This window comes from Gavialis gangeticus, unplaced genomic scaffold (genome assembly GCF_001723915.1).
Source record: "Gavialis gangeticus isolate Ggan-Ray unplaced genomic scaffold, GavGan_comp1, whole genome shotgun sequence".
In the NCBI taxonomy this organism is placed as follows: Eukaryota; Metazoa; Chordata; order Crocodylia; family Gavialidae; genus Gavialis; species Gavialis gangeticus.
Window position 1 is genome coordinate 48,422,487 of NW_017728998.1, and position 23,973 is coordinate 48,446,459.

Here is a 23,973-nt window from a genome sequence, read left to right on the forward strand (position 1 = left end):
CAGGATGCCCTGCTTGTGCCCCTTGCCCCCCACCCAAAGCCCCTGCCCCCCAGCCCTGCTGCCCCTTGCCCCTCCCCCCAGCCCAGGCTCCATGGCTATCAGGAGCTACCCAGAACCTGGGTCAGCTACAAATAGCTGCTGCCTCCTGGGCCCCGGCCACCTCCCAGGCCCAGGCCTGGCCCGGCCCTGGGAAGGCAGCAGATACCGGTGATGCTGCCCTCACCACCACTTCTGCAGAGCAGTGTGTGGAACCTGGTGTGGCAGGGCACAGCAGGGGGGGCAGAAAGCTGCCTGCTGCTCTGAGCTCCCCACTGCCCTGGCCACACTTCCTCTGCAGGCAAGGGCAGCATTAAGAGGCACAACCCTGCATGCTGCCCACGCTACTCCCATGCACACAGGGGAAGTGTGACTTGGGCAGCACAGAGCTTGCAGCAGTAGATAGCTTCCCTGTGTGGCCCCTCTGTGTGCTGCCACTCTGGTTTGCACACACTATGCTCCCAGTCCTGCTGCCCTCCCCTGAGCCCTCCAGAGCACAGTGTATGTGACTCAGAGCAGCAGTGCACAGAGGGGTCAAACAGGGAAGCTGCCTGCTGCTGCAAGCTCCTTGCTCCGCTGCCACCCCGGAGCCTGGGGCCAGCTCTGGGAGGCATCTGGGGCTGGGGCTGGGGCAGAGAGCTGTCTCCCAGCCCAAGCTCTGGGAAGGCAGCAGGTGCCAGCACTGCGCCTGTTGGTGCTGGGGCAGGGAGGCAACAGCTGCTTATAGCTTCCCGGCTGCAGCTGGCCCTGGCTCTGGGGTAGCTGCTGCTAGCCATGGTGCCCAGGCTGCTCCCAGCAGGGCTTGCAGCCTCCCAGCCACCTGCTGGGAGCAACCCAGGCTCCCGGCTGGCAGCAGCTACTCAGAGCTGGGACCAGCTGTAGCCAGGAGGCTGCAAACAGCTGCTGCCTCCCCGCCCCACCCCCAACGCCTGCCAAGGAAAATGGCCTCGCATGCCATGCTTGGCACATGTGCCAGGGGCTGCCGACTAAGATAAAAATTATGAGATTAGAAATATAGAATGGGAAAGAGTCATCTAGGCTTTAAACTAGGATCATCAGGGGACAGGGATGTTGACAACAGGGTGAGGCCAGGAATGACGAACTAGGAGCCAGGCACTGGAACAGTCCAGGTAAGTACCAAGGGCCCTACTAAGCATCAGGATGGGGAAGTACTAAGGGCATCTATTGGGGGGGCTTAGATGTCTCTATACTAACGCTAGGAGTATGGGGAACAAGCAGGAGGAACTTGCACTCCTGCTTGCAAACAAAGAATTCGACCTGGTTGGGCTAACAGAAACCTGGTAGGACCCTACCCATGACTGGGCAGCGGGCATTGAGGGCTACAGGCTGTACAGACAGGATAGAGTGGGGAAAAAGAGTGGGGAGGAGCGTTGTTCTCTATGTTAAGGAGCAATATACATCATCTGTAGGTAAGTTGGGCCTAGAAGAAGAGCAAATTGAGCTACTATGGGTCAGATTACAGGGGGTCAGGGAGAAAGGGACTTGGTAGTGGGGGTCTATTACAGACCCTCACACCAGGGAGACAAGTTAGACCTAGAGCTGTCGAGACAGCTCTCAGAAGCAGTGTGCTCAAAGGACCTGGTTTTCATGGGTGACCTAAACTTCCCAGACATCTGCTGGGAGGAACAGGCAGCCAGGTCTGCCCGTTCACGTAAGTTTCTAACCTGCTTACAGGACCTTCACTTAACATAGGAGGTAAATGTTACCACTAGGGGTAATGCCTTACTAGACTTGGTGCTGGCCACATGGGATGACTCGGTGGGGGATCTGCAGGTACAAGGTAACCTAGGGGATAGTGACCACTTATTGTTAGAGTTTACTACTCGGCAAAAGGTGGGAAAGACAACTAGTAGGGCTGAAGTACTAGACTTCAGGAGGACCAACTTCAACAAACTCAGGAGATTAGTTAGGGAGAGACTGACAGGCAAAAACATCAGAGAGATGGGAGTCCAGGGAGGGTAGGCATTTCTCAAGGGACTGATCCTACAGACACAGAAAGGGATCATCCCAGTACACATAAAGGGGGGCAAAATAGCAAATAAAACCTGTTGGTTGAGCAGGGAAATCCAGCAGAGCCTGGAGGGGAAAAGAGAGGCCTATAGGCTGTGGAAGCAGGGGGCAGCCACCAAGGAGGAGTATACCTGCTTGGCTCAAGCTTGTAGAGAAGCAGTGAGGAGGGCCAAATCAGAAATGGAGCTTAGGCTGGCAGCAAAAATTAAGGATAACAAAAAGTCATTCTTTAAATACAAAGAAAGCAAAAAGAAAGCCCAGGGTAACATAGGGGCCCTTCAAGATGGGCTAGGGTAACAGACAGGATGGCCAAAGTGGAGCTCCTAAGCGATTTCATTGCAGCTGTGTTCCTGGACATGGATACAAGCATGCATCCCAATGGGACTTTAAGTAAGCACGAGATAGATACCAACCCACCAACTGTTAGTGCTGGCCTAGTAAAGGGGCACTTGGAGGGGTTGGATGTATTTAAGTCAACAGGCCCTGATGATTTTCATCCTAGGGTACTTAGGCAATTAGCTAGAGTCATAGCAGAACCACTGGCATGACTGTTTGAGCACTTGTGGTGCTCAGGATAGGTCCTGGAGGACTGGAAAAAGGCCAATGTGGTCCCTATTTTCAAAAAGGGGAGGAAGAAGGAACCAGGTAACTATAGGCCAGTTAGCCTGACCTCTATGCTTGGCAAGACCTTTGAGAAAATTGTTAAGGATCACATTTGTGGGCGACCAGCAGGTAAAATAATGCTAAGGGGAAACCAGCATGGGTTCACAGCAGGCAGATCCTGCCTGACTAACTTGGTATCTTTTTACGACCAGGTCACAAAATGCTTGGATGAAATTATTTACTTAGATTTTAAAAGGCCTTTGACACAGTGCCGCACCCAATTCTTATAAATAAACTAAACAGTTGCAATGTAGATTATTATACAGTCCAGTAGGTAGAAAATTGGCCTATGGGATGCACCCAGAGAATGGTGGTGGACCCACCAGGTCAGTTTCTACCTGGAGAAATGTGCGCAGTGGTGTCCCCCAAGGCTCTGTCCTGGGACTGGTACTATTTAATATCTTCATTAGTGACTTGGATGAGGCTGTAGAAAGCACTCTGTCCAAGTTTGCAGATGACACCAAACTAGGGGGAGAGGTAAACAAGCTAGAGGGCAGAGAGTGAATCCAGGAGGATTTGGACAGGCTGGGGAAGTGGGCAGAACAGAATAGGATGCAGTTTAACAAAGGTAAGTGCCACGTGTTGCACCCAGGGAGGAAGAACACTCCTATAGCCTGGGAGGTACCATTCTAAATAGCACAACTGCGGAAAGGGATCTAGAAGTCACAGTCATCTCCAAAATGAACATGAGTCACCAATGTAATGAAGTAATAAGCAAAGCTAACCACACTCTTTCTTGTATAAGTAGGTGCATCACAAACAGGTCTAAGGAGGTGATACTTCCCCTCTATGCAGCATTGGTCAGGCCACAGCTGGAATACTGCAGCCAGTTTTAGGTGCTGCACTTCAAGAGGGATGTAGATAACCTGGAAAGGGTTCAAAGGAGGGCCACCTGTCTGGTTAAAGGCCTACAGGAAAAACCCTATGAGGACCGATTGAAGGAACTGAATCTCTTCAGCTTCCGCAAGAGAAGGCTGAGAGGTTATCTTGTGACCGTCTACAAACACATCAGGGTGGGGACAGCAGGAAATAGGAGATACAATGTTTACCAGGGCACCCACCAGGGTAACTAGAAACAATGGCCACAAACTGAAGGAGAGCACATTTAGATTGGACATGAGGAAAGAATTCTTTACAGTGAGGGTTGCCAAAATATGGAATACACTTCCAAGGGAGGTAGTACTATCCCCTTTCTTGGAGGTATTTAAGAGGAGACTGGACAGACACCTGGCTGGGGTCATCTGACCCCAGCACTCTTTCCTGCCCAGGGCAGGGGGTCGGACTCAATGATCTAATAGGTCCCTTCCAACCCTAAAATCTATGAAATCTGAGTCATCACAGTCAGTCTCATGCAACTGCATTGTATAATCCTGTTCATTATCTGATCAAGCCATATCGTAAATTTTTCTGTGTCTTTTGTCCAAAACTACTCCTATTGGAAGACCATTCCAGATCCTCACTCCTCTGATAGTTAAAAACCTCCTTCTGATTTCAAGCCTAAATGTAGTCATGGTCCGAATATATTCATGGCCAATTTATACGCATTTTTTCCTGTGCCAACATCATTGTTTAACTAAAACAGCTTTCCTCCTCCCTGCTGTTTACCCCTCTGATGTATTTATAGGCAATAATCTTACCCCCACTCAGCATTTGTCTGGCTAGGCTAAACAACCCAAGCCCTTTCAGTCCCTCAGTCCCCCCATTTAGCTGCTTTGGCACAGCATGGTACTATTCTATTGACTAGAGGTTTGGAAAGATTTCTACACAAGGATTAAGAAAACAGCACTGTTTAGTTAATGAGTAGAGATGACTAAGAGGAAAAAATGAGGTGCCATACGCTGCTTTTATACTCCCACATCACGGTAGAACAAGAGGACATAAAGTGGCATTAAAAGAAAACATATTCAAAACTGTTTACAGGATTATTTTAATTCAGTTGCAAATAATCTGTGGAATTCATTGTCCCAGGATATTTCTGAATCCAAGAAGGAAAGAAGAAAGGACAGGACATTGATTATAGATTCACATATGTTAATGAATAATCATGAAATCAAGTTAGGCTGCACTGGGAGGGCTTTAGCACAAGTTACCTTTATAATTTCAGGTATCTGTGAAATTTTATGGCATTTTTAAAGCAGTCTCAAGTGAAGGCTTCATGTCATTTTAGACCTGCATAACTGTGACTTGCCACTAGAGGACTGGCATGCAGGGGAATGGACAGGAGTCAGGACTATTCCTCCCCTGTGATAGGAGAGGAGGGGGAGGGTTGCATGTAGCTAGGAGACAGAGAAACCAGCATGGGGTCTTTCCTCCCTCCATACCCAGCAGGAGCGCAGCAGAGTGGAGGGTACGAGGGGAGAAATCTTGAAAAACTGTTTAAAGTTAGGCCGGATGGCGATGGGAGAGAATAAAGAGAAAGAAGTGAAAAACAGACTTAATAAAAGTTAAAGGACAAAAATCTCTTGCATGTGTTTCAGTGAACTGGGATTGGGTCGGAGCGGGGAATGGGGTTGGGGGCAGCAGAGGTTGTGCTGACTGGAAATAAAGACCAGGCTAGGGCCTGCTTTCCTGGCTCCAGGGTCCCACAGCTGTTAAGCCATTCTGTGAGCAGTTGCATCAACTTCAGCCTGAGCACAGAGCTTCAGGGAGGCTACTTCTCTGGGGCTCTGTGTTCCTGCTGAAACTGAGGAGGCTACTCCATGCTTAAAGCAGAGGAACAGAGGGGAGCAGCCTCCCCAGGGCTCTGTGGTCTGGCTGAAATTGAACTTCCCACAGCCAGGCAAGGCGGATGTGGGAAACAGACTTCCCCATCTCCATGGTGTCTCTGCAATTAAGATTTTAAGATCAGAGCAGTTGCCCTAGAGTTCTGGAAGGTAGGAAGGGCTAGAGTGGCCTGGAGCTGTGCACCCTGGGATGCTGGAGGAATGAAAGTAAAGCACTTTACCTCGCCTTACCATTCACACAATACCCTGAAACAGCACAAGCAAAACATTTCCAAGACAAACCTTTTTGAATGGCTTATCTTTAAAACATTTAGAGGGTACTTATGGTAGTTTAACACCCCTTAACTAATGACTGCTCTCATTTTAATGCCTTTAAGATGTTTTTTAAGGTAGCTTGTGCCAAGGTCCAAAAGTTAGGTGTGTGCCAAGATTAAACTGACTCTTGTTAATTCTTTGTCCATGTAATGCATTCTGGATTTATTAACCAGATCAATACACCAATTCAGTTTCTGCTGCTTCAATATTCAGTCATTTTATCTCATTTCCAGTATTCCCAGGATGCCTTGCCTCAACTCGGGAACTCCCTCCCAAGCCTGAGCCTGGACATCTATATTTTTTCAGAACAGGGGCAGGCAATTATTTTGAGCAGAGGGCCGCTTACTGAGTTTTGGCAAGCCATCGAGGGCCGCATGACAGGCAGCCCAGGGCAGATAAATATTAATTTTCTAAATTTTTTAGGGGCCCCGTGGGCCAGATAGAATGGCCTGGCGGGTTGCATCTGGCACTCAGGCTGCATTTTGCCCACCTCTGGTTTAGAAGCACTGCAAAACTTTCCAATTTGGGCAACCATTTAACAAACAAAGCTAGGCTGGGATATTGTTTGTTGGAGTGGATGTTTCATATTGATACTGTGGTTGCCTTTTAACAGTATAAGTTACAAAACAGGAGAATAAACAGAACAAAACAACTTAAAAAACAACTAGAGTTGGGAAGGGCAGCAATCAAACAAAAAACCAAACAAAGCATGCACCTACTGGAGAATCTTCAAGTGGCACATGCCAGGCAGACAGAGGGACAGTTGTGCTGCAGCCTTGTCACCAACAACAGTTCTAGCTAATCTGAAAATAATAAAATGTGAAACATAAATGATGATGGACTAAAACTTGGTGTAACTTATCACCCCAGTGCATGTGTGTGGGTGTCACCAGGAATTATATCATATCATATCATATCATATATATATATATATATATCATAAATGTTGTTGGAAATGGTCACAAACAAAAATAATGTTCACATTTTACAGTCCAGTGGTAGAAATTGAACAGTAGATTAAAGTATTGTATAATTAATTACAATGTTGGTTTTGTTCCCTGATACCACTGTAATTATAATTCGAACATCTAAAGGATTAATTAAATAATTCAAATTACTTATTTTCCTCTAGAACCCCGACATGCATTACATTATTGAGAAATCTGTGTGTTAATAGTGCAATAAATCATTACATGCCACATGTTCAGCCAACTTATTATATAGTAAAATAGCATATCAGCCATAAAGAAGTTCCATATTAAAGGTGGAATATCTGTGTGGCTAGTTTTATCTCACTTTAATTTGAATATGTGGCATGTAGCCTGGTTTCAGGCTGTAAGGTGTAGCTGTAATGTCCACAGGTACAGGAAGCTCATTTGCCAGCTTCATACAAACCATTTCAGGGTGCAGGTCACAGGCATCTAGGGACTGAGGTACTCCCCAAATCACAACTGCCCACATTCCAGCAAACATGCTGACAGCTGCATACTTCAACAAATGTGAGATGGGATCTGAAGAATTTTATCTCAAATCCAAACAATTGTGTGTCCTACCATACCAAACCTTGAATGTTTGGCCTGGCAACACACGTGATTGTTGAGATCCAGGAAAAAGAATCCTCAGATCCCAGTGCGTGATTACATTAACATCTGTCAGAGGCCCTGCCATCATAAAATTAGGCCCTGACCTTGCAGTTCAAGTAGCCAGGGTAATTAGCGTTTAAGACAGAGCTCAGTTAGGACCTTCCACAAGAGCTTGAGCTGCAGACAGAGTCCTACAACTCCCAGCAATATTAGTCTGTTGCCTCTCTATCTATACTGGCCATTGAAGGGAGAGGCAACGTAAATTTCACAAGTGTTATGCCCTCTGTATCTATGTGGAGTACCATTGACCCAGTAGACTTGAGTGTAATGACCAATCACAACTGATGGAACAATATGATTGGGGCCTTGCACTGTAATTATGCTTAAGTTATACCGTCTTCTGGAGGCTAGTTGGATGGCTCACTCATCTTAAGTGCAACAGAAATAATTTTCTCCATTCTGCTTTTGAGGTTTTATTATTCGGTAGGATATAGACACTGCCCCTTGCAAACTAATGGGAAATTAGATAAATGGTACTAAATCCTCTGCTTAAAATAAAACCTCAAATCAGTCTCTTCGCTCCATTTTTATATAATGACAACAACGACAACAGAGATTTAAAGTTGATTTCTGAGGTAGCATAGATATTAGGAGAATGTGCAAACAGACTGTAAACCCTGCATTTCTGAAAACCTAGCTATTATTCTGCAGACGGCACAGATTTGAGTTCTCCTCCACTAACACAGTATTTACAGTGTGGACAAAGCTACCAGTGACTGCAGACAACATGCTAGCTCTGAAGCCTCAGAACGGGGCACCAAATGATAAAGACAGTGTTTCTTTCTTGCTTCTATTGTTGTTGACAGTAACACTCAATCTGGCTTCAATGGGGCAGCATGAGGTTTGCTTGCTATAACCCTGATGTCTCTTCCTAGTTCCTGAAAGGGAATGTGAGACTTACAGTAATTCTTCAACCTGCTTGCAGTGGGACAGAGCCTCTATCAGCTTTTCTCCTCCAACAGGACCAATGCTATTCCCAGAGAAGCTAAAATAAGAAAGGAAACAAGCAGTTAACAAGCAGTATGCATCAATTATTCCATCTAAAGGAGACAGAATGTACAAGAAAAAACATAAGCTATGGCATGGATGGTGCTTTAGCTGACTGCTGTTTCACTGATAATTGGTATGACAGGAAGCACAGGGCACTACAATGATAAGCTGTTGCTGCTGCCAGTGTGGAGATGCCTGTCCAAGCCTCAACCAAATACAATTTCTCCAACAAACAGTTTGAAAAAGAAAGGCTTTCTAATGCTTTTGATACTGTCCTGGTATTCCTGACCCTGCATACACTGTGTATCATCCATTTGTTACCCAGAGCTGAGAGAGATACTGTTTACCTGTCTCACAGTGAGACTTTGGATCTTTTGGTGGTTCAGATCTCTGCTTCAGAACAGAAATTATTTGAATTAGGTTTCCCACAGCCCAGATGAGTGCTCTAGCAACCCAGCTATTAAGTATTTTGAAATGTGAATATTTCTCCCTCACTGACTTTGATGATATTGGAGACCCAAGAAACACTCCTTAAGCAAACATTAGGCAAAACTGAATGCATTCCTGGGAAGTTTTGGTTTCAACAAATCAATACTTTCTTACCAAAACAGCGCCAAAATAATGTAGAGCTAGCTATACATAATTGAGTCAATAAGTGATGCAGAAGGAGAAAGATCTCACTGAATGCACTGAGTGACTGGTGTTATAAAGCTAAGGCTCTGCAATTCATAAGCAAGCAGCCTAGTCCTAGGTTGCACTGCTGAGTTCCCTGAGGTTACACCAAAGCAAATCCTTCCAGGAATCTGACCCGTATTTCTGCAGTCCCACATATCATACAGCATACTAACCAGTGCTTATCTCTGACTGGAACAGTGACCTCAAGGGCGATATCCACACAAGCAGGAGTGTGCCTTTGCAGCAGCACAAAGAGTAATGGCACAAATTTGTGCCACGGGGACTAGCCATCCCCTGCACTGAGGCACCCTGTGCCCCGGCCAGCCAGGGAGAGGCACATAGAGATGGGGAAGCAGGCAGCCCAGGGCTACCTGCTCCCTCATCTCCATGCACTGTGGAGCCCTGCTGCTGAGGCACTCTGTGCCCCAGCCAGCTGCTCCCTGTCTGGCTGGGGCACAATGTGCCTTGAAATGGAGGAGCAGCCAGCCTAGGGCTGCCTGCTCCCCTGTCTTGAGGCACCCTGCACTCCAGCCAGCCAGGGAGCAGCTGGGGAGCATAGGGTGCTTCAGCACAGTCCTCCGTCTCTGTGTTTGTCCCAGTGTCCACCACTTTGGCATGGTTTGCGCAGCTTTTTTCCAAGGGTTTCTTGTTTTTTTTTTTTGCTATCTGGAAATCACTGAAGTAAATTTTGCCTCAGTGCTGCACATTAGCAGTGCCACACACTGATTAATGTGCAACTCATGTGGTTTGTGGTGCTACAGAGAGGTTTGCAGTGCCACAAACCACACAGGCCTGCACATTTGGATCCAGCCAAGGAGTCTATGGCAGGTCTCTTCTATACAGCTTGAGATTTGGGCTGAGTATTACCAGTCTGAACAAGACAAAGAGGAAATAAATCTAATTTTTATCTCTACATTTGTTAGTAAAAGGAAAATGATGAAGTAGTGAAGTCCTACACAATGAAATCCTCCACATAGAAACAAAAGAGTTATTGTGCATGACTCTTCTACTCAGCCCAGAGGCAAGGGTAAGTCACAGTCTGTGGCAAGTTCAACCATTGGCCTCTGCTGATGCCAGCTTGTGCCAGTCCATACTGTTTTATCTGCCTGTGAATAAGTGTTCTGAGATTACATCACAAATACACAGCAACTTTCACTCTCAAAGGGTCTGATTCAAAGCAAGATTAATTCAATGGTAAGAGTGTCTTTCTTTTAACATTTATGGCTTACCTATCAAGCGCTTAAAGACAGAATAAAAGTTTACATTATAGAGAAACAGGTAATATAAAATCAGACATGAACATCTCCTGCAGTCTGAGCACTAACTAGTTCTGTTGCTCGAAACAAAAGAAAGTGACTCACTTGATTTTCTTTAGATTTTGCATTTCCAGCAGGGCTGTGGCTATTTTTACCAGGCCAGCATCTTCAAATTTGTTAAGGCTTAAACTTGAAAGGGAAAAACATGCCATATTATTAAAGAAAATGCTGAGCTCCACCCTGACTACAGCATTTTATTTAACAGATCCCATCCACTGGATGGAATTAAAGATGCTCCAATATTCACAGAAGAAGGTACTTTGAAAGTCAAAGAAAAGGGTTGTTTTTTTTTAACTTTCTGAGGAAGAGTTCAAACTATTTTATGAGATATTAAACTATCACATATCTAAATAGTTGGTCCCATTAAATGGTACAGTAATACATTCACTTATTTTGAGAAAAGACATTCTGTACCTTGTCCTATATTAGAGGAGAGAGAAGACTGGGTTGCAATGAAGAAAACAGTCAAAACAGAGATATGCTGAGACTAGAAACAAAATCAAGCATTTCCAGAGCTTGTAAGTGTTGGTACTGGGGTACAGGATTTAAGTCTAGTCCTTGATAAAGTGAAGCCAGATACAGTGCTTAGTTCTTGATCCAGATTTTGCCAAAGAGCATTTTAATCTGCAGACTCCTTAAGTAGGCAGCAGCTGTTTAACTGGAATCAGTCTTCAGCTACTTCGTATTTTGGAGCTAAAATCTTGATTTGCTCCCCATGTATGTAATTCTGACAGTTAACTATTTTGTAGTCTTTATAAAACTTGTTTATTTCCTATACTGGCACCTAAGAACTCATGGATATATACCCACTTCCGTGCCTGAGGCATAACTGCCACCCACCCTTTTTGGCAGACAGATTTCAAGAAAGGAACCCACTTGATTTCTTCCAGGCGATGACTATCCTTCAGGGCTTCTGCGAGATGGATGCAACCTTCATTACCAATATTGTTATTGTTCAAGCTGGAAAGAATATTCCAAAAATACTATGTATTCAACAATGTAACTTTATGGAGAGAGGATAAAATTCACTACACAGTGCAAAAACTATAAAACCAAAGTCCCATGTAAGCCTTCGGAACTGTATCTCATTGGCTTTGGGAGTACCCATACTTATCAGATTATAAAAGAAAAAATAAAATATTTTATGCATGATGCTTATTAGAAAATAAAACCTATTGTCAGCCTGTGAAAGAGTTGCAAATGCCCTTGGTAGGCAACCAACAGTGCACTTATCAGGGAAATGCTCAACTCAGTGGTGGTTTGTAATAACTGTAACGCTTCATGCTTCCATATTGAAAATTATGATGGCATTTTGCCAGTGAAATTATGGTCTTGGCTACATGTTTGCATAGCTACCTGATTTGACATATCAGACCATTTTGAACAGCTAAACTGGGCGTCAGTGGAAGATTCAAGGAAAGAACTGCAAATGTTCCTTCTCTCACTAGGAATTCATATGGCCCCAAGAACACTGTAGTATAGGAATGCTTGGGACAGGCATACTTACATAAGTCTTTTCAGTGAAAGCATTTTGCAAATGCTAGGCACCAGCATCTGAATGGCTGTGTCATCAAGTTTCAGGAAGCCCAGACTAGGAAGCAAAGGGACACAGGAATGAATGTTCACAGATTTAACTTGCTAATTCAGGAACAGCAACCTTCTCGGCAATAAAGGAGCTGTCAAAGCAGAGCGGGGCTGAAAGATTTCAGTGGTCTGCATGAAAACTGTCATCAGGTTAGTTGATTAGGCAAGGAAAGCATCATAACAGCCATATTAATGTTTTGTAGTTATGTCCTATACAGCATAGAAGGCTGTAATGAAAAAACCTCATTTCTAAGATTGAAAAATAAAAAAGGCTTGATTATAGTCCACTGAAGTCATGGGAGTTTTGCCACCAACAGAAACAGAATAAAACCAGAAGTGCATGATTCATGTATAGATATGTTTCAGAAAAAAGCAAGTTCTTCTTTCCCTTTCAGGTAAAACTGTCCCCAAGAGAGATGTGAAGAAAAGAAGTTTTCCTTCTCTAAGTCTGCAAGTGTTAAAAGGGGCAGAGACCTGTAAGTTCACTAGTAATAGATCTGGCTGGAATTCTTCAAATATATAATCATCCATTATCATTTTTTTTTCAAAACAAAAACATCATGAAATAATTTTTTTTCCTTAGAGCAAAATTCCTTTGTTTTTTAAAATGTCCTCAGTGGAACTTTTAATGAGAAAAATCAGTTTGTTGATTCCTCTGTAACGACATATTATTTAATGTTTGTTTTATTATCACTTTTCACTGGAAAATATAGACATAATGTTGAGAGGGTTCACTTCCAAAATGAAACCTTTCCTTTTAGGAATAACCAATTTTGGAGGAAAGCCTTATATCTGGGTCAAGTCAATTTTAGTATATGTGGTTCCCAAAATATTGACCAGACATAAGTGGATCTCCTGAAATCAACAAATACCAATTACAAATATGGTTCATTACGTGCATGGATTATTTGTATATGTTACTAGTGATAAAATAAAGCATTAAATGTTCAGAGAAACTTCCTATGCCTTTTAGAATAGCTTCTATTAAAATAGCAGGCCAATGCTTTACAATTGTTAGGGGATGTCACAAAATCTATGTATTAAAAGTAGAAAAAATAAATACATGCAAAAATGAGTTACAAAAAGGGGAAGAAACTCAGTTTAACTCAGTGGAAAATGTGATGGGGAAAAGGAAACAGCCAACTTGAAAAAACATCTAAATGATTTTTTTTCAATATCAGTTCTAACATTAAAGCAGTGGTTTTCAAACTGTGTTTCATGGAACCCTGGGGTTCCATGACAGGTCATCACAGGTTCCTCAAAGAGTTTGGGAGTAATGACTGAGCAGGCCAGAAGGCAGTGTGACCCCAATGTGGGGCCAGATCACCTGGCTCCACATCAGACTTTATAATAGGGGTAGAGCTTCTGCAGCAGAGGGATTTGAAAGGGTTCTGTGACTTTAGGAATTTTGACAACCACTGCATTAAACCAAATGGCTTCAGACACTACCAACCCTTAACCTTTTCAAACTGAATGGTGTTCTAAAACCTTTAAAACAAGAATGGTGTTTAACAATATGATGGATGTTTCTACAGAGATATAAACGATAACTTCCTGTATGCTCTTCAGGTGGTAACACCCATGCTAGGTATGACTTGGGCTAGTGCTAGACTTTGGCTCAGATGGTGGCAGACCAACGTTAGAGCTGTGTTGTGCTAGTATAACTTTACCTGCAGAAGTGCTTCTGTAAATACCACTAACTGTCACTAGCAGATGTTGCCTTCCAGTGCACTTTCTAACATGACTAGTGTCATTCTTGAAATTACCACCTTTCTGAATCAGGACATGCATATACATATACTTCAAAGGTACTAAGGATACCAAGGTCAGCTACAACCAGAAACCCTGAGGATACCAAAGCACTTGAGCTGCCTACAGCCTTCTGCCCCACCCCTGCTGCAGTCATGCTTTTATGCCCATCCCAAGTTGCAAACCTGAAGACATGCAAACATCTTTCCCAGCTGATGTTTACTAACCATCAGTGAAGTTCCACCCACCCAGGCCACAAGCTGGAAGGTAGCTATAGTTTAATAATAAAACATACATTGGCCTCACAGATTAGAGTTAACTTACTTCAGTTCTTCAAGGCCATGACACTGTTGCAGCCCTGCAACCAGCTGCCTTATTCCAATGGGCATAATGGTGCTTGATGTCAGCCTGAAAAATAAGCATAGCACTGAATTAAAGCAAAATAGTTCACGAGGGGAGGAGTGACAGGAATCCCTTTGCCCACCACAGATGTGCAGTCACTTCCAGGGTAAAAAATGAAAGCTTTTTAGCAGCATATAAGATGACTGTTTAGGATAGGAAGCAACTAACGCCAATTTGTAACAACACACTAAAACACCTAAAACAAACAGCTTCATTCCAAATGAAACTACAGGAGAAAATTGAAATCAACATAGATTCATAGACTGTTAGAGGCTGGACGGGACCTCGTAGATCATTGGGTCCAGCTGCCCCGCTCTAGGCAGGAAGACAACTGGGGTTAGGTGATCCCAGCAAGGTGACTGTCCAGTCTCCTCTTGAAAACCTCCAGGATAGGTGACTTCACCACCTTTGGAGGGAGTTTATTCCACAGCCTGGACACCCAGACTGTGAAGGAGTTTTTCCTGGTATTAAGCCTGAAGCAGCCTTCCAGGAGTTTGTATCCATTGGTCCTGGTCTTCCCCAGGGGTGCCCTAGTGAACAGTTGCTCACTGAGCTCCTGATGCCCTCCTCTGATACAACAGTAAGCCGTTATCAAGTCCTCTCTCAACCTTCTTTTCAAGCTAAAGAGGCCCAGGTCCCTCAGCCTTTCCTCGTATGGCTTGCCTTGCAAGTCCCTGATCATATGGGTGGCTATTTCTGGACCCTCTCAAGTTTTTCCATGTCCTTACTGTGGTGCCCAGAACTGGATGCAGTACTTCAACTGCAGTCTCACCAGTGCTGAGTGTAGCAGGGCACTGAGGTGCCTGCTACTTGTGGAGCAGTAAGTGAGGAGCTCAGCTACAGGTTGCCAGGGTAACTGGTGGGAGTCAGCTGACTGGAAGGGGCAGGGCCTGGCTCCCATATAACTCCCAGGCTGAAGCCAGGCAGGCAATTCCCTGCTGGCTGCCAAAAGGGTAGGAACTCTGTTGGAGTAAGAACAGAGAAGAGGCCTGAATGAATGAATGATGCGGTACTGGTGAGAGATTGAGAAACCCTGGAGTGGCTCAAATGTTATTATAGTCAGATGGCTTAGGTTTATGTTATAGCCAAGGGGCTGGAGTTTTGTGTTGACGGTTTAAAACCGGAGGACTGGGTGAGGCTATAAGGGGATGGAGGAGGCCTCATAGGGGAGCCACGGCCATGTGGAGGCCCCAGAGAAGCCCCAGAGACGGGGCTGTGAGAAGACCCAGAGAGGCGGCCGTGGAGAGCCCGAGCACCAGAGAGGGCGCAGCTGCGAGACGAGGGCCGCAGAGAGCCTGAGCGCCAGAGAGGGCGCAGAGAGTGAGATAGACCAAACAACAAAGTACATCTGCAAGTCTTGGGGCGCGGTACGGGGTGTTTGGAGCCACGCATAGCCCATTAGGCTGGGGTGTTCAGAACCCCATTATAGAGGCAAGACGCAGGGTAGCTGGAGCACCATGACCAACAAGACGAGAGGCAACCTCCCTTTAAAATATTTATGATCAAGATGTGGTGGGCGAGAATGAAGGGTGCCTTATAGGTGAATTGGACATGATGAGGGGCGCTAGGGGAGAGCATGGCAACCGTAGGGGCCCCTGCCTGGTACGCTGAGTACAGTGAAAGTATTACTTCCTTAGTTTTACACGAGATGCATCAGTTGATGCATGGCAGTGTGTTGTTTGCCCTGATGACCACTGCCTCACACTGACGGCTCATATTCATACAATGGTTGATTATTACCCTTAGGTCCCTTTCGGCCATGGTGCAAGTCAAGCTGTGGCCATCGAGCCTGTCTGTATGTTGAGGGTTGTTTGCCCCCAGATGGAGCACCTTACACTTGGAAGTGTTAAACTTCATCTGATTCCGGTCTGCCCAACTCTCCAGCCTGTCCAGGTCCACCTGTATCTGCAACCTATAATCTGGCATGATCACACTGCCCCATAACTTGGGTGTCATCTGCAAACTTGGCCAGCGAGCTTTTCACTCCCCCATCCAAATCATTGATAAAGATGTTGAAAAGCACTGGTCCAAGCACGGACCCCAAAGGGACACCACTGGCCACTTTGCGCCAGGATGACACGGATCCGTTCACGAGAACTCTCTGGGTCCTACCGTGTAGCAGTTTTCCACCCACTAAACTGTTGAGCAGTTGAGCCTGCAATCTTTTAGTTTTCCCACAAGGATATCATGGGATACTAGATCAAAAGTCTTTTGAAAGTCTAGGTATATAACATCTACCACGTCTCCTGTGTCCAGGAGACATAATTTAATTAAATGTCACAGGATTTAGTCATAGAACAAGAGCAGGTAGTTGTACCCTTGTAAAAAGCATCAGAGGACTGTTGGTGTGAGTGGACCTGGGATATGCCCATACAGTAGAGCTCTGCAGTTATTTCTGCCTATGTTCACTTTCTAAGAATTTGCATAAAGGATTCCCCTAGTCCCTTGAAGCTTTGCCCCAAATTCAAGCTCAGGTTCTGGGCAGAGTTAAATCCTGAAGAGTCAAAATACTCCAAAAGAGCCAGTTCTTGTGAGATTTCAGAGAGGCATCCAAACATTAACAGAAACAATGTCCACAGTATTTCCCTATAGAAAGACAGGGGCTCTAGTCCTGTCTTTCATCCACACTAAGGCTACTCTGCAACACTCCAGATTTAGATGGGCTTTAAAATGAGGGTCAAAGATTCCTACATCACACTAGACCCTTCATTCAACATGACTAGAGTCAAAAGGTGCTGACAGATGTGGGAAAAAACCCCAGTGCTTTACCAGAAGAGGAACTGCGTCAGTTTGACTTGACGCCCCAACATCTGTATACCTCACACACTTCAGCAGGGCTTTTGGTGCTTTTATCAAATTGCTGATTGAATCAGTTATTAAATAAAAGCACTAAAAAACCCCATTGAAGCGCATGAGCTATACAGATGCTGGGCAAGCTGGGTCAAACTGACATTCTTCCTCTTCTTGCCATGTGTTGTGCTCGGTGTGAGGGCGGGTTGAACTGAAAGTAAAGCGGTGGGGTTTTTTTCCATATCTGTAAGTACCCATAGGCCACGTCCAGATGAGTGTGGCTGTGTGGTATGTAGCACTGCAGACGCATCTGGATTCCACTTTTCCCAGCATCTGGGCTTTTGGTTTGATCCATTATAAAGTTAGGGTCTAGGTTTGGAGTCCTAATCCTGCTTCAGGTCTGTTTTTTGTTTCTGTTTTCAGAAAAAAGCCTATGGCACATGCTGTTCCCAGAAACCAAAATTTCAGGCAGGTCATGGAAACATCATGTTTGATTTGGTCTTCTTAACAGACTTGAGAGAAACATTCAGAATGGGAGAATTTCACAAGAAAATAAGGTAGGAAACTGCAACAAGCTGCATCTTGTGAAGGAGATTGTAAGAATGTGCATTCAGCAGTAAAAGAATTTTTTTATATAATTACATACTCAAACTTCTTCAGCTCTGGAAGAGATAGAAGAGCATGGGCTAGAGTTGCTGCTTCAGTATTGTTGAGATCAATGTGAGACCATCTGCAAAGAGAAAACACCATCTACTTTGGAGGTTATGAACAGAACCAATGATAATGCTCTGGCCATAGACCACAGGTGCATTGGAGGTTTGTGATATTTGCCATTATTCTATACGACTTTCTGACCAATGTTAGCCTGGCGTGATTTTTGCCAGACCCATGGTCCCCTTCAAAATACATTAAGGTATATGGAGTAAGCAAAACTTTGGTCCAAAGTTCTTATATCATAATGAGATTATGTTGATACCAGGCCAGAAAATCCCTGCAGTCTGAGGACCAAGTAGTAGGTGGAGTTTGGGTTCATCAGATATATCATGCTTATAATTTGGACTCCTCTATCTCTGACTACCCCAGGTTCTCTTCCAGGAGTTCTATTAGCCGAATGTGCTAGCAAGTAAAAAAACAAAGACTTTAGCATGAAGAGTTACTGTGATTAGAAAGAGTCCTCTTATAGCAGCTGCAGTTTACTCTATTATCAAATCTTAAATTTACTTGCACATATGCAGGTTACTATTTAAAACGTGATTAACCTGTTAATTGCATCTTAAATGTAACATGTCAGGGCCTAAGGAGAATTTTCAGACCCACCAAAATGCCAGTACATGGTGTATTGCAAAATGCTTCAAACTTGACATCTAACCTTCTTGTGCCCTGTACCCCAACTCACAGCAGGGTATATACACCGGCCTGAATGGTGACAAATCCTCTCATGTGCAGGAGGGCACAAAGCAGAATGTCAGACTGTACTGGTACAGACTCACAGAATCACAGAAAATTAGGGTTGAAAGGAACCTCAGGAGGTCATTTGATCCTGCTTTGATAAGGGGGTTGGACTATCCCTAAATAAATTATTCCAGCCAGAGCTTTGTCAAGCTGGACTTTAAAATCCTCCAAAGATGGTGATTCCATCACCTTTCTAGGTAACTTGTTCCAGTGCTCCACCACCCTCTCCTAGAGAGAAAGTTTTTCCTAATACCCAACCTCAACCTCTCTCGCTGCAACTTGAGACCATTGCTCATTGTTCTGTCATCTGTCACCACTGAGAACAGTCCAGGCTCCATCCTCTTTGGAACACTCCCCTTCAGGTAGTTAAAGGCTGCTATCAAATTTCTCCTCAGTCTTCTCTTCTCCAAACTAAATAAACCCTTCCCTCAGCCTCTTCTTATGAGTCATGTGCCCCAGCCCCCAAACTATTTTCATTGCTGTCTGCTGTACTCTCTCCAACTTGTCCATATCCATTCTATAGCGGGGGGCCCAAAACTGGATACAGTACTCCAGATGTGGCCTCACCAGTGCAGAATAGAGACAAATAATTACTTCCTTTGATCTGCTGACAATACTCCTACTAATGCAGCCCAGTATGCTGTTAGCCTTCTTGGCAACAAGGGCACTCTACTGACTCAAATTCAGCTTCTTGTCCACTAAGGTTCTTTTTTGCAGAGCTGCTACTTAGCTGGTCAGCCCCTAGCCTGTACCAGTGCATGAGATTGTTCTGACCAAAGTGCAGGACTTTGCACTTGTCCTTGTTGAACCTCATGAGATTTCTTTTGTCCCAATCCTCCAATTTGTCTAGGTCACTCTGAATCCTAGCCCTACCCTCCAGTATATCTACTATTCCCCCTAGCTTAATGTCATCCATGAACTTGCTGAGGGTACAATCCATCCCATCTTCCAAATTATTAATGAAGATGTTAAACAAAACTGGTCCCAGGACCAACCACTGGAGCACTGCACTTGATACCAGCTGCCAGCTAGACATTAAGCCATTGGTTGCTACCCAATGAGCCCAAAGATCCAGCCAGCTTTCTATCCACCTTACAGTCCATTCATCCAGCCCATACTTCCTCAGCTTGCTTGCAGGAATGCTATGGGAGACAGTATCAAAAGCCTTGCTAAAGTCAAGGTACACCACATCCACTGGTCTCCCTGCATCCACAGAGCCACTTATCTCATCATAGCAGACAATCAGGTTGGTCAGGCATGACATGCCTTTGGCAAACCCATGTTGACTGTTCCTAACCACCTTCTACTCCAAGTGCTTAGAAATGTATCCTTTGAGGACCAGCTCCATGATTTTTCTGGGGACTGAAGTGAAGCTGACTGGTCTGTAGTTCCTCAGATCCTCCTTCTTCCCTTTTTTAAAGATGGGCACTATATTTGCCCTTTTCCAATCGTTCAGGATCTCCTCTGATCACCAAGAGTTTTGAAAGATAATGGCCAGTGGCTCTTCAGTCACATCAGCCAACTCCCTCAGTACTCTCAGATGCATTGCATCTGGCCCCATGGACTTGTATATGTCCAGATTTTCTAAACAGCCCCTAAACTGTTCTTTCACCAAGCTGACCTCCTCCCTAAACTGCACTGCCCAGTGCAGTAGGCTGCGAGCTGAGGTAAGATGGAGATAAAAAAGGCTTTGAGCACTTCACCCTTTTCCTCATCATGTCACTAGGTTGCCTCCTGCATTCAGTAAGGGACCCACACTTTCCCTGACCTTCCTCTTGTTGCTAACATACTTCTAGAAACCCTTCCTGTTACCCTTCACGTCACTTGCTAGCTCCAACCCCAATTGTGCTTTGGCTTTCCTGACTTCATCCCTGCATGCCTGAGCAATATTCTTATACTCCTCCCAAGTTGTTTGTCCAAGCTTCCACTTCTTGTAAGCTCCCTTTTTGTGTTTAAGCTCACCGAAGACTCCTCTGCTAAGCCAAGCTGGTCACCTACCGCATTTGCTATTCTTCCTGCACATCAGGATGGTTTGTTCCTGCACCCTCAGTAAGGTTTCTTTAAAATACAACCAACTTTCCTGGGCTCCTTTTCCCCTCAGACTTGCCTTCCAGGGGATCCACCCTATCAGTTCCCTGAGGAGCCAAAGTCTACTTTTCTGAAGTCCAGGGTCCATACTCTGTTGCTCTCCACCAATTCTTCCCTGTTTGTGAGCAGTAGATCAGAAAGAGCACTGCTCTTAGTTGGCCTCTCCAACACTTGCACCAGGAAGCTGTCTCTACCAACTTCCTAGATTGCCTGTGCACTGTTGTACTACCCTCCCAGCAGATATCAGGGTGATTGAAGTCCCTCATGAGAACCTGGGCCTGTGATTGGAACTGCTCCTCCTACTTACTTCATCCCCTGGAGGCACTTAGGCACATGTCCAGAAAGGTATTTAGGTATCTAGCTCCTAGTTAGGTGCCTAAATAAATTTTAAGGATCTGGCTCTTGGACTTCTGACATGTTACATTCAATATGCTAATAACAGATTAATCATGCCTTAAACCAGGGGTGGGCAAATACATCCTGCAGCTGCCCCTAGGGTGCTCCGCAGGGGATCAAGCCCCAACCACTCACACCAGGGCAGCCTGCACTGGCTGCTGCTGGCGCCAATGGTCCAGCCCCAACCAGCGTGTGCAGCTTCTGGCAGGGCTGGCCCTAGTACAGCTGCAGCCAGGTGCCGCTCTGCTCCCCCTACTCCAGTGGTGGCTCCTGCTCCTGATCTTGCCCCTACCATGCTGTGATGCACCATGCCATGCCACTGTGAGTGAGCAGCTTTAGCCAGGCAGCTCCTGCCACAGTGCATAAGGCTCTGGCTCCAGCTCCCAGCCACCTTCCCTCTTAAGGCAACTGGTAACTGAAGCCAGAGCCCCATGCACTGGGGCAGGAGACACACAGCTGAAGCTGGCTACCTGCCCGCCTGCTGGGAGTGGCAAGGCATGGTGTGGCGTGGGAGGTAGGGGGAGCACCGCTGGAGGTGGGGGGAGCAGAGCAGCACCTAGCCAGCTGCAGTTGCACTGGGAACAGCCCTGCAAGAAGCTGCTCAGCACAGTGTGGTGTGGCATGGTAGAGGCAGGAGCCGCTGGAACAGCACCTGGCTGGGCTAGGCTGGAGGCACTAGTTGGAGTGTGGCACAGGCTACCCCAGTGTGAGTGGGCAGGGCTCAGCCCCCTGCAGAGTGCCACAGGGGCAGCATGCAGTGCACCACCCAGACAAGCTCTGTTGCATGCGCCCCAACCCCTCCTTCCCTCCCCCACTCACCCACAGCAGGTTCCTGGGACCTAGTGCCCAGGCATCCACACACATATGCCCACCCCCAGGCCCCTTCCCACACACACCCCACAACCCCCCCAGAGGAGAGGGGCAAGTAGGGAGCAGCCCCAGCTTGGAGATGTCACTGCCCTGAGACTCAGCTTGTGATCCCAGCTTTGCCTGCCCATCCCACTCCTGAACACTGCTTCCCACCTACTGGCAGCCCCATAGGGAGTTTTGGTGAATTGTTGCACTGGGAGGGTGGTGTGGGTGGCCCATGACAGCTCATCAAAACTCCCCACGTGGCTCTTGGGCCCAAATAATTGCCCATCCCTGCCTTCAACAGTGACCAGCCACATGCGTAAGTAAAGTGTGATAATAGAGTAAATGAGCCACAGGATTATTTCATATATAATGTGGAAGAACTTTGAGGCTCTTTTGTATAACGCCTTAAATTGTGTATGTGGCCACTCATGCTCTGGGGCCTGTCAGAACTTTGTGTGCTGCCCAACTGGACACATGGTTTTGTAGGTCCCACTGCAGGGAGATCTGGGGATTGGGCTGCTGCAGCCCAATGCCAGGCTCCCTGTGTGCTGGGAGAAATAAAACCATGTGTGCTGCCCAGCTGAGTGGCATATAGGTTTTTACTTATTCCTAGAGCACAGGGACCTTGGGATCAGGCTGCAGCAGCCCAAACTGAGATTACCTGTGCCCTGCAGCTGCAGTTTTAACAATCAGTTGATTGTCAGCTGGGGCTGGGGACTAGTTTGGTTCCTGGCCCCATCTGACAATCAGCTGGCTGTAAGCACCCCAGTTTCATCTTGCTGCTGCAGGGGGATCTCAGACTCATGAACCCAGGCTACTCTTGCATGAGCCAGTAAGACATTATTGGGACCTAATCACTGATCCCAAGATCACACATCCTGCCATACACGGGTGGCATGACAGGTAGCACAACTGTTGGGATTGCAGATTAGATCCCATCACATCTTACAGTGAATGTCTCTCAGGGGCCTTGAAGTCAGAATATTACCTCTGCAACATCCATGGACTTCATTGGAGTCAGGCAGCATGTGTACATCAAGGAAAAAGTGTTTAACCACTGCCAATAAGGCTATCTAATTCCCCATTTCTACTGGTCATGATAACATAAGACATGCCAGACTGGGTCAGACCACAAGTCCATTCAACCCACTCTCCTGCCTCTCACTGGCAAAGACTGGATGCTGAGAGGAAGAGTGCATATGCGTGGCCTGTCGAGACATATCCCTCCACAGCCCCTCTCTCCCTATAGCTTCCAGCATTCAGCAGCCTAGGAAGGCCTAATTTGGAGGCTGCACCCCTATTATATATAATACCCACACATGGGCCTGTCCTCCATGCACTTATCCAATCCACTTTTAACCTTGGTTTAAATAATCAACCCCAACATCTTGTGGCAATGAGGTCAGCCCAGGTGCAGGGAAGCACTGTTCTCTCTTCATGGCAAGGGCAGTAAATGGTTGCCTTCCTGAGGGAAATTGTTATGGCATGGGGGGAACTCACCTCAGTTCCTGAAGCTGGGTACATTTCTCAATAACCCTTTGGAGAAAGTAAAGGTGCTTGGCTTCCAGCTCACACTGATTCAGCCTGAAAAAGGCAAACATGAACAGAAACATGAATGATCTCTGTAAATGAAAGTCCAGACTCACATTTACAGCTAGCCTTTTAGGCTGCAGCATCCCAATGGCCTTTAGACCAATATTCCCTCTAAGAAGCTGCGGTCTGTGGGCGTGCCACCTCGGTCCATTGAGTGCACTGCCTCGGTCCAGCGTGGAACACTTACTGAAGGGGGCTGAGGGCTGGGGGCCAGAGGTTGGGGGCTGGGGCCAGGGGTTGGAAGCTGGAGCTGGAAGCCAGGAGCCGGGGGCTGGGACCAGGGGCTAAGGGCTGGAGGCTGGGGCCAGGAGCCAGGGGCCAGGGGCTGGAGCCAGGGGCCAGAGCTGGAGCCTGGTGCGGGCTCCTTGGCTCTGGGGATGTGCTCTGCTCCCCCGCATCAGGGCTGGGAAGTGGAGCACTTTCCTGGAGCCGGTGGAGCCCATGCCAGCAGCCCGCACCAGCCTCCATCCCTGCCTTGCCTCACCTCAGGGAGGAGCTGCTGCCTGCCCCAAGTGAGGCTCCGCCGGCTCTGGGACACTGCTCCACTCCCCGGCCCTGACACCACGTACCTCCTCGCTCCCCAGAGAGTGGAGGCCGGGGAGTGGAGCAGTGTCCCAGAGCAGGTGGAGCCTCACTCGGGGCAGGCAGCGGCTCCTCCCTGAGGTGAGGAAA

At 46.3% G+C, this 23,973-nt stretch overlaps 1 protein-coding gene across 1 annotated transcript in view; it reads right to left on the reverse strand.

The window, feature by feature from the left end:
* NLRC5 (NLR family CARD domain containing 5) overlaps positions 1-23,973 on the reverse strand; it is a 127,859-nt gene that overhangs the window by 23,068 nt on the left and 80,818 nt on the right. Inside the window, exons 33-40 of the mRNA XM_019505888.1 lie at positions 23,209-23,292; positions 17,564-17,647; positions 14,050-14,133; positions 11,900-11,983; positions 11,269-11,352; positions 10,438-10,521; positions 8,313-8,396; positions 6,488-6,571 (exon numbers count right to left, since the gene is read on the reverse strand). Of these exons, the coding sequence (XP_019361433.1) occupies positions 6,488-6,571; positions 8,313-8,396; positions 10,438-10,521; positions 11,269-11,352; positions 11,900-11,983; positions 14,050-14,133; positions 17,564-17,647; positions 23,209-23,292 (672 nt within the window). The remainder of the gene's footprint in view (positions 1-6,487; positions 6,572-8,312; positions 8,397-10,437; positions 10,522-11,268; positions 11,353-11,899; positions 11,984-14,049; positions 14,134-17,563; positions 17,648-23,208; positions 23,293-23,973) is intronic.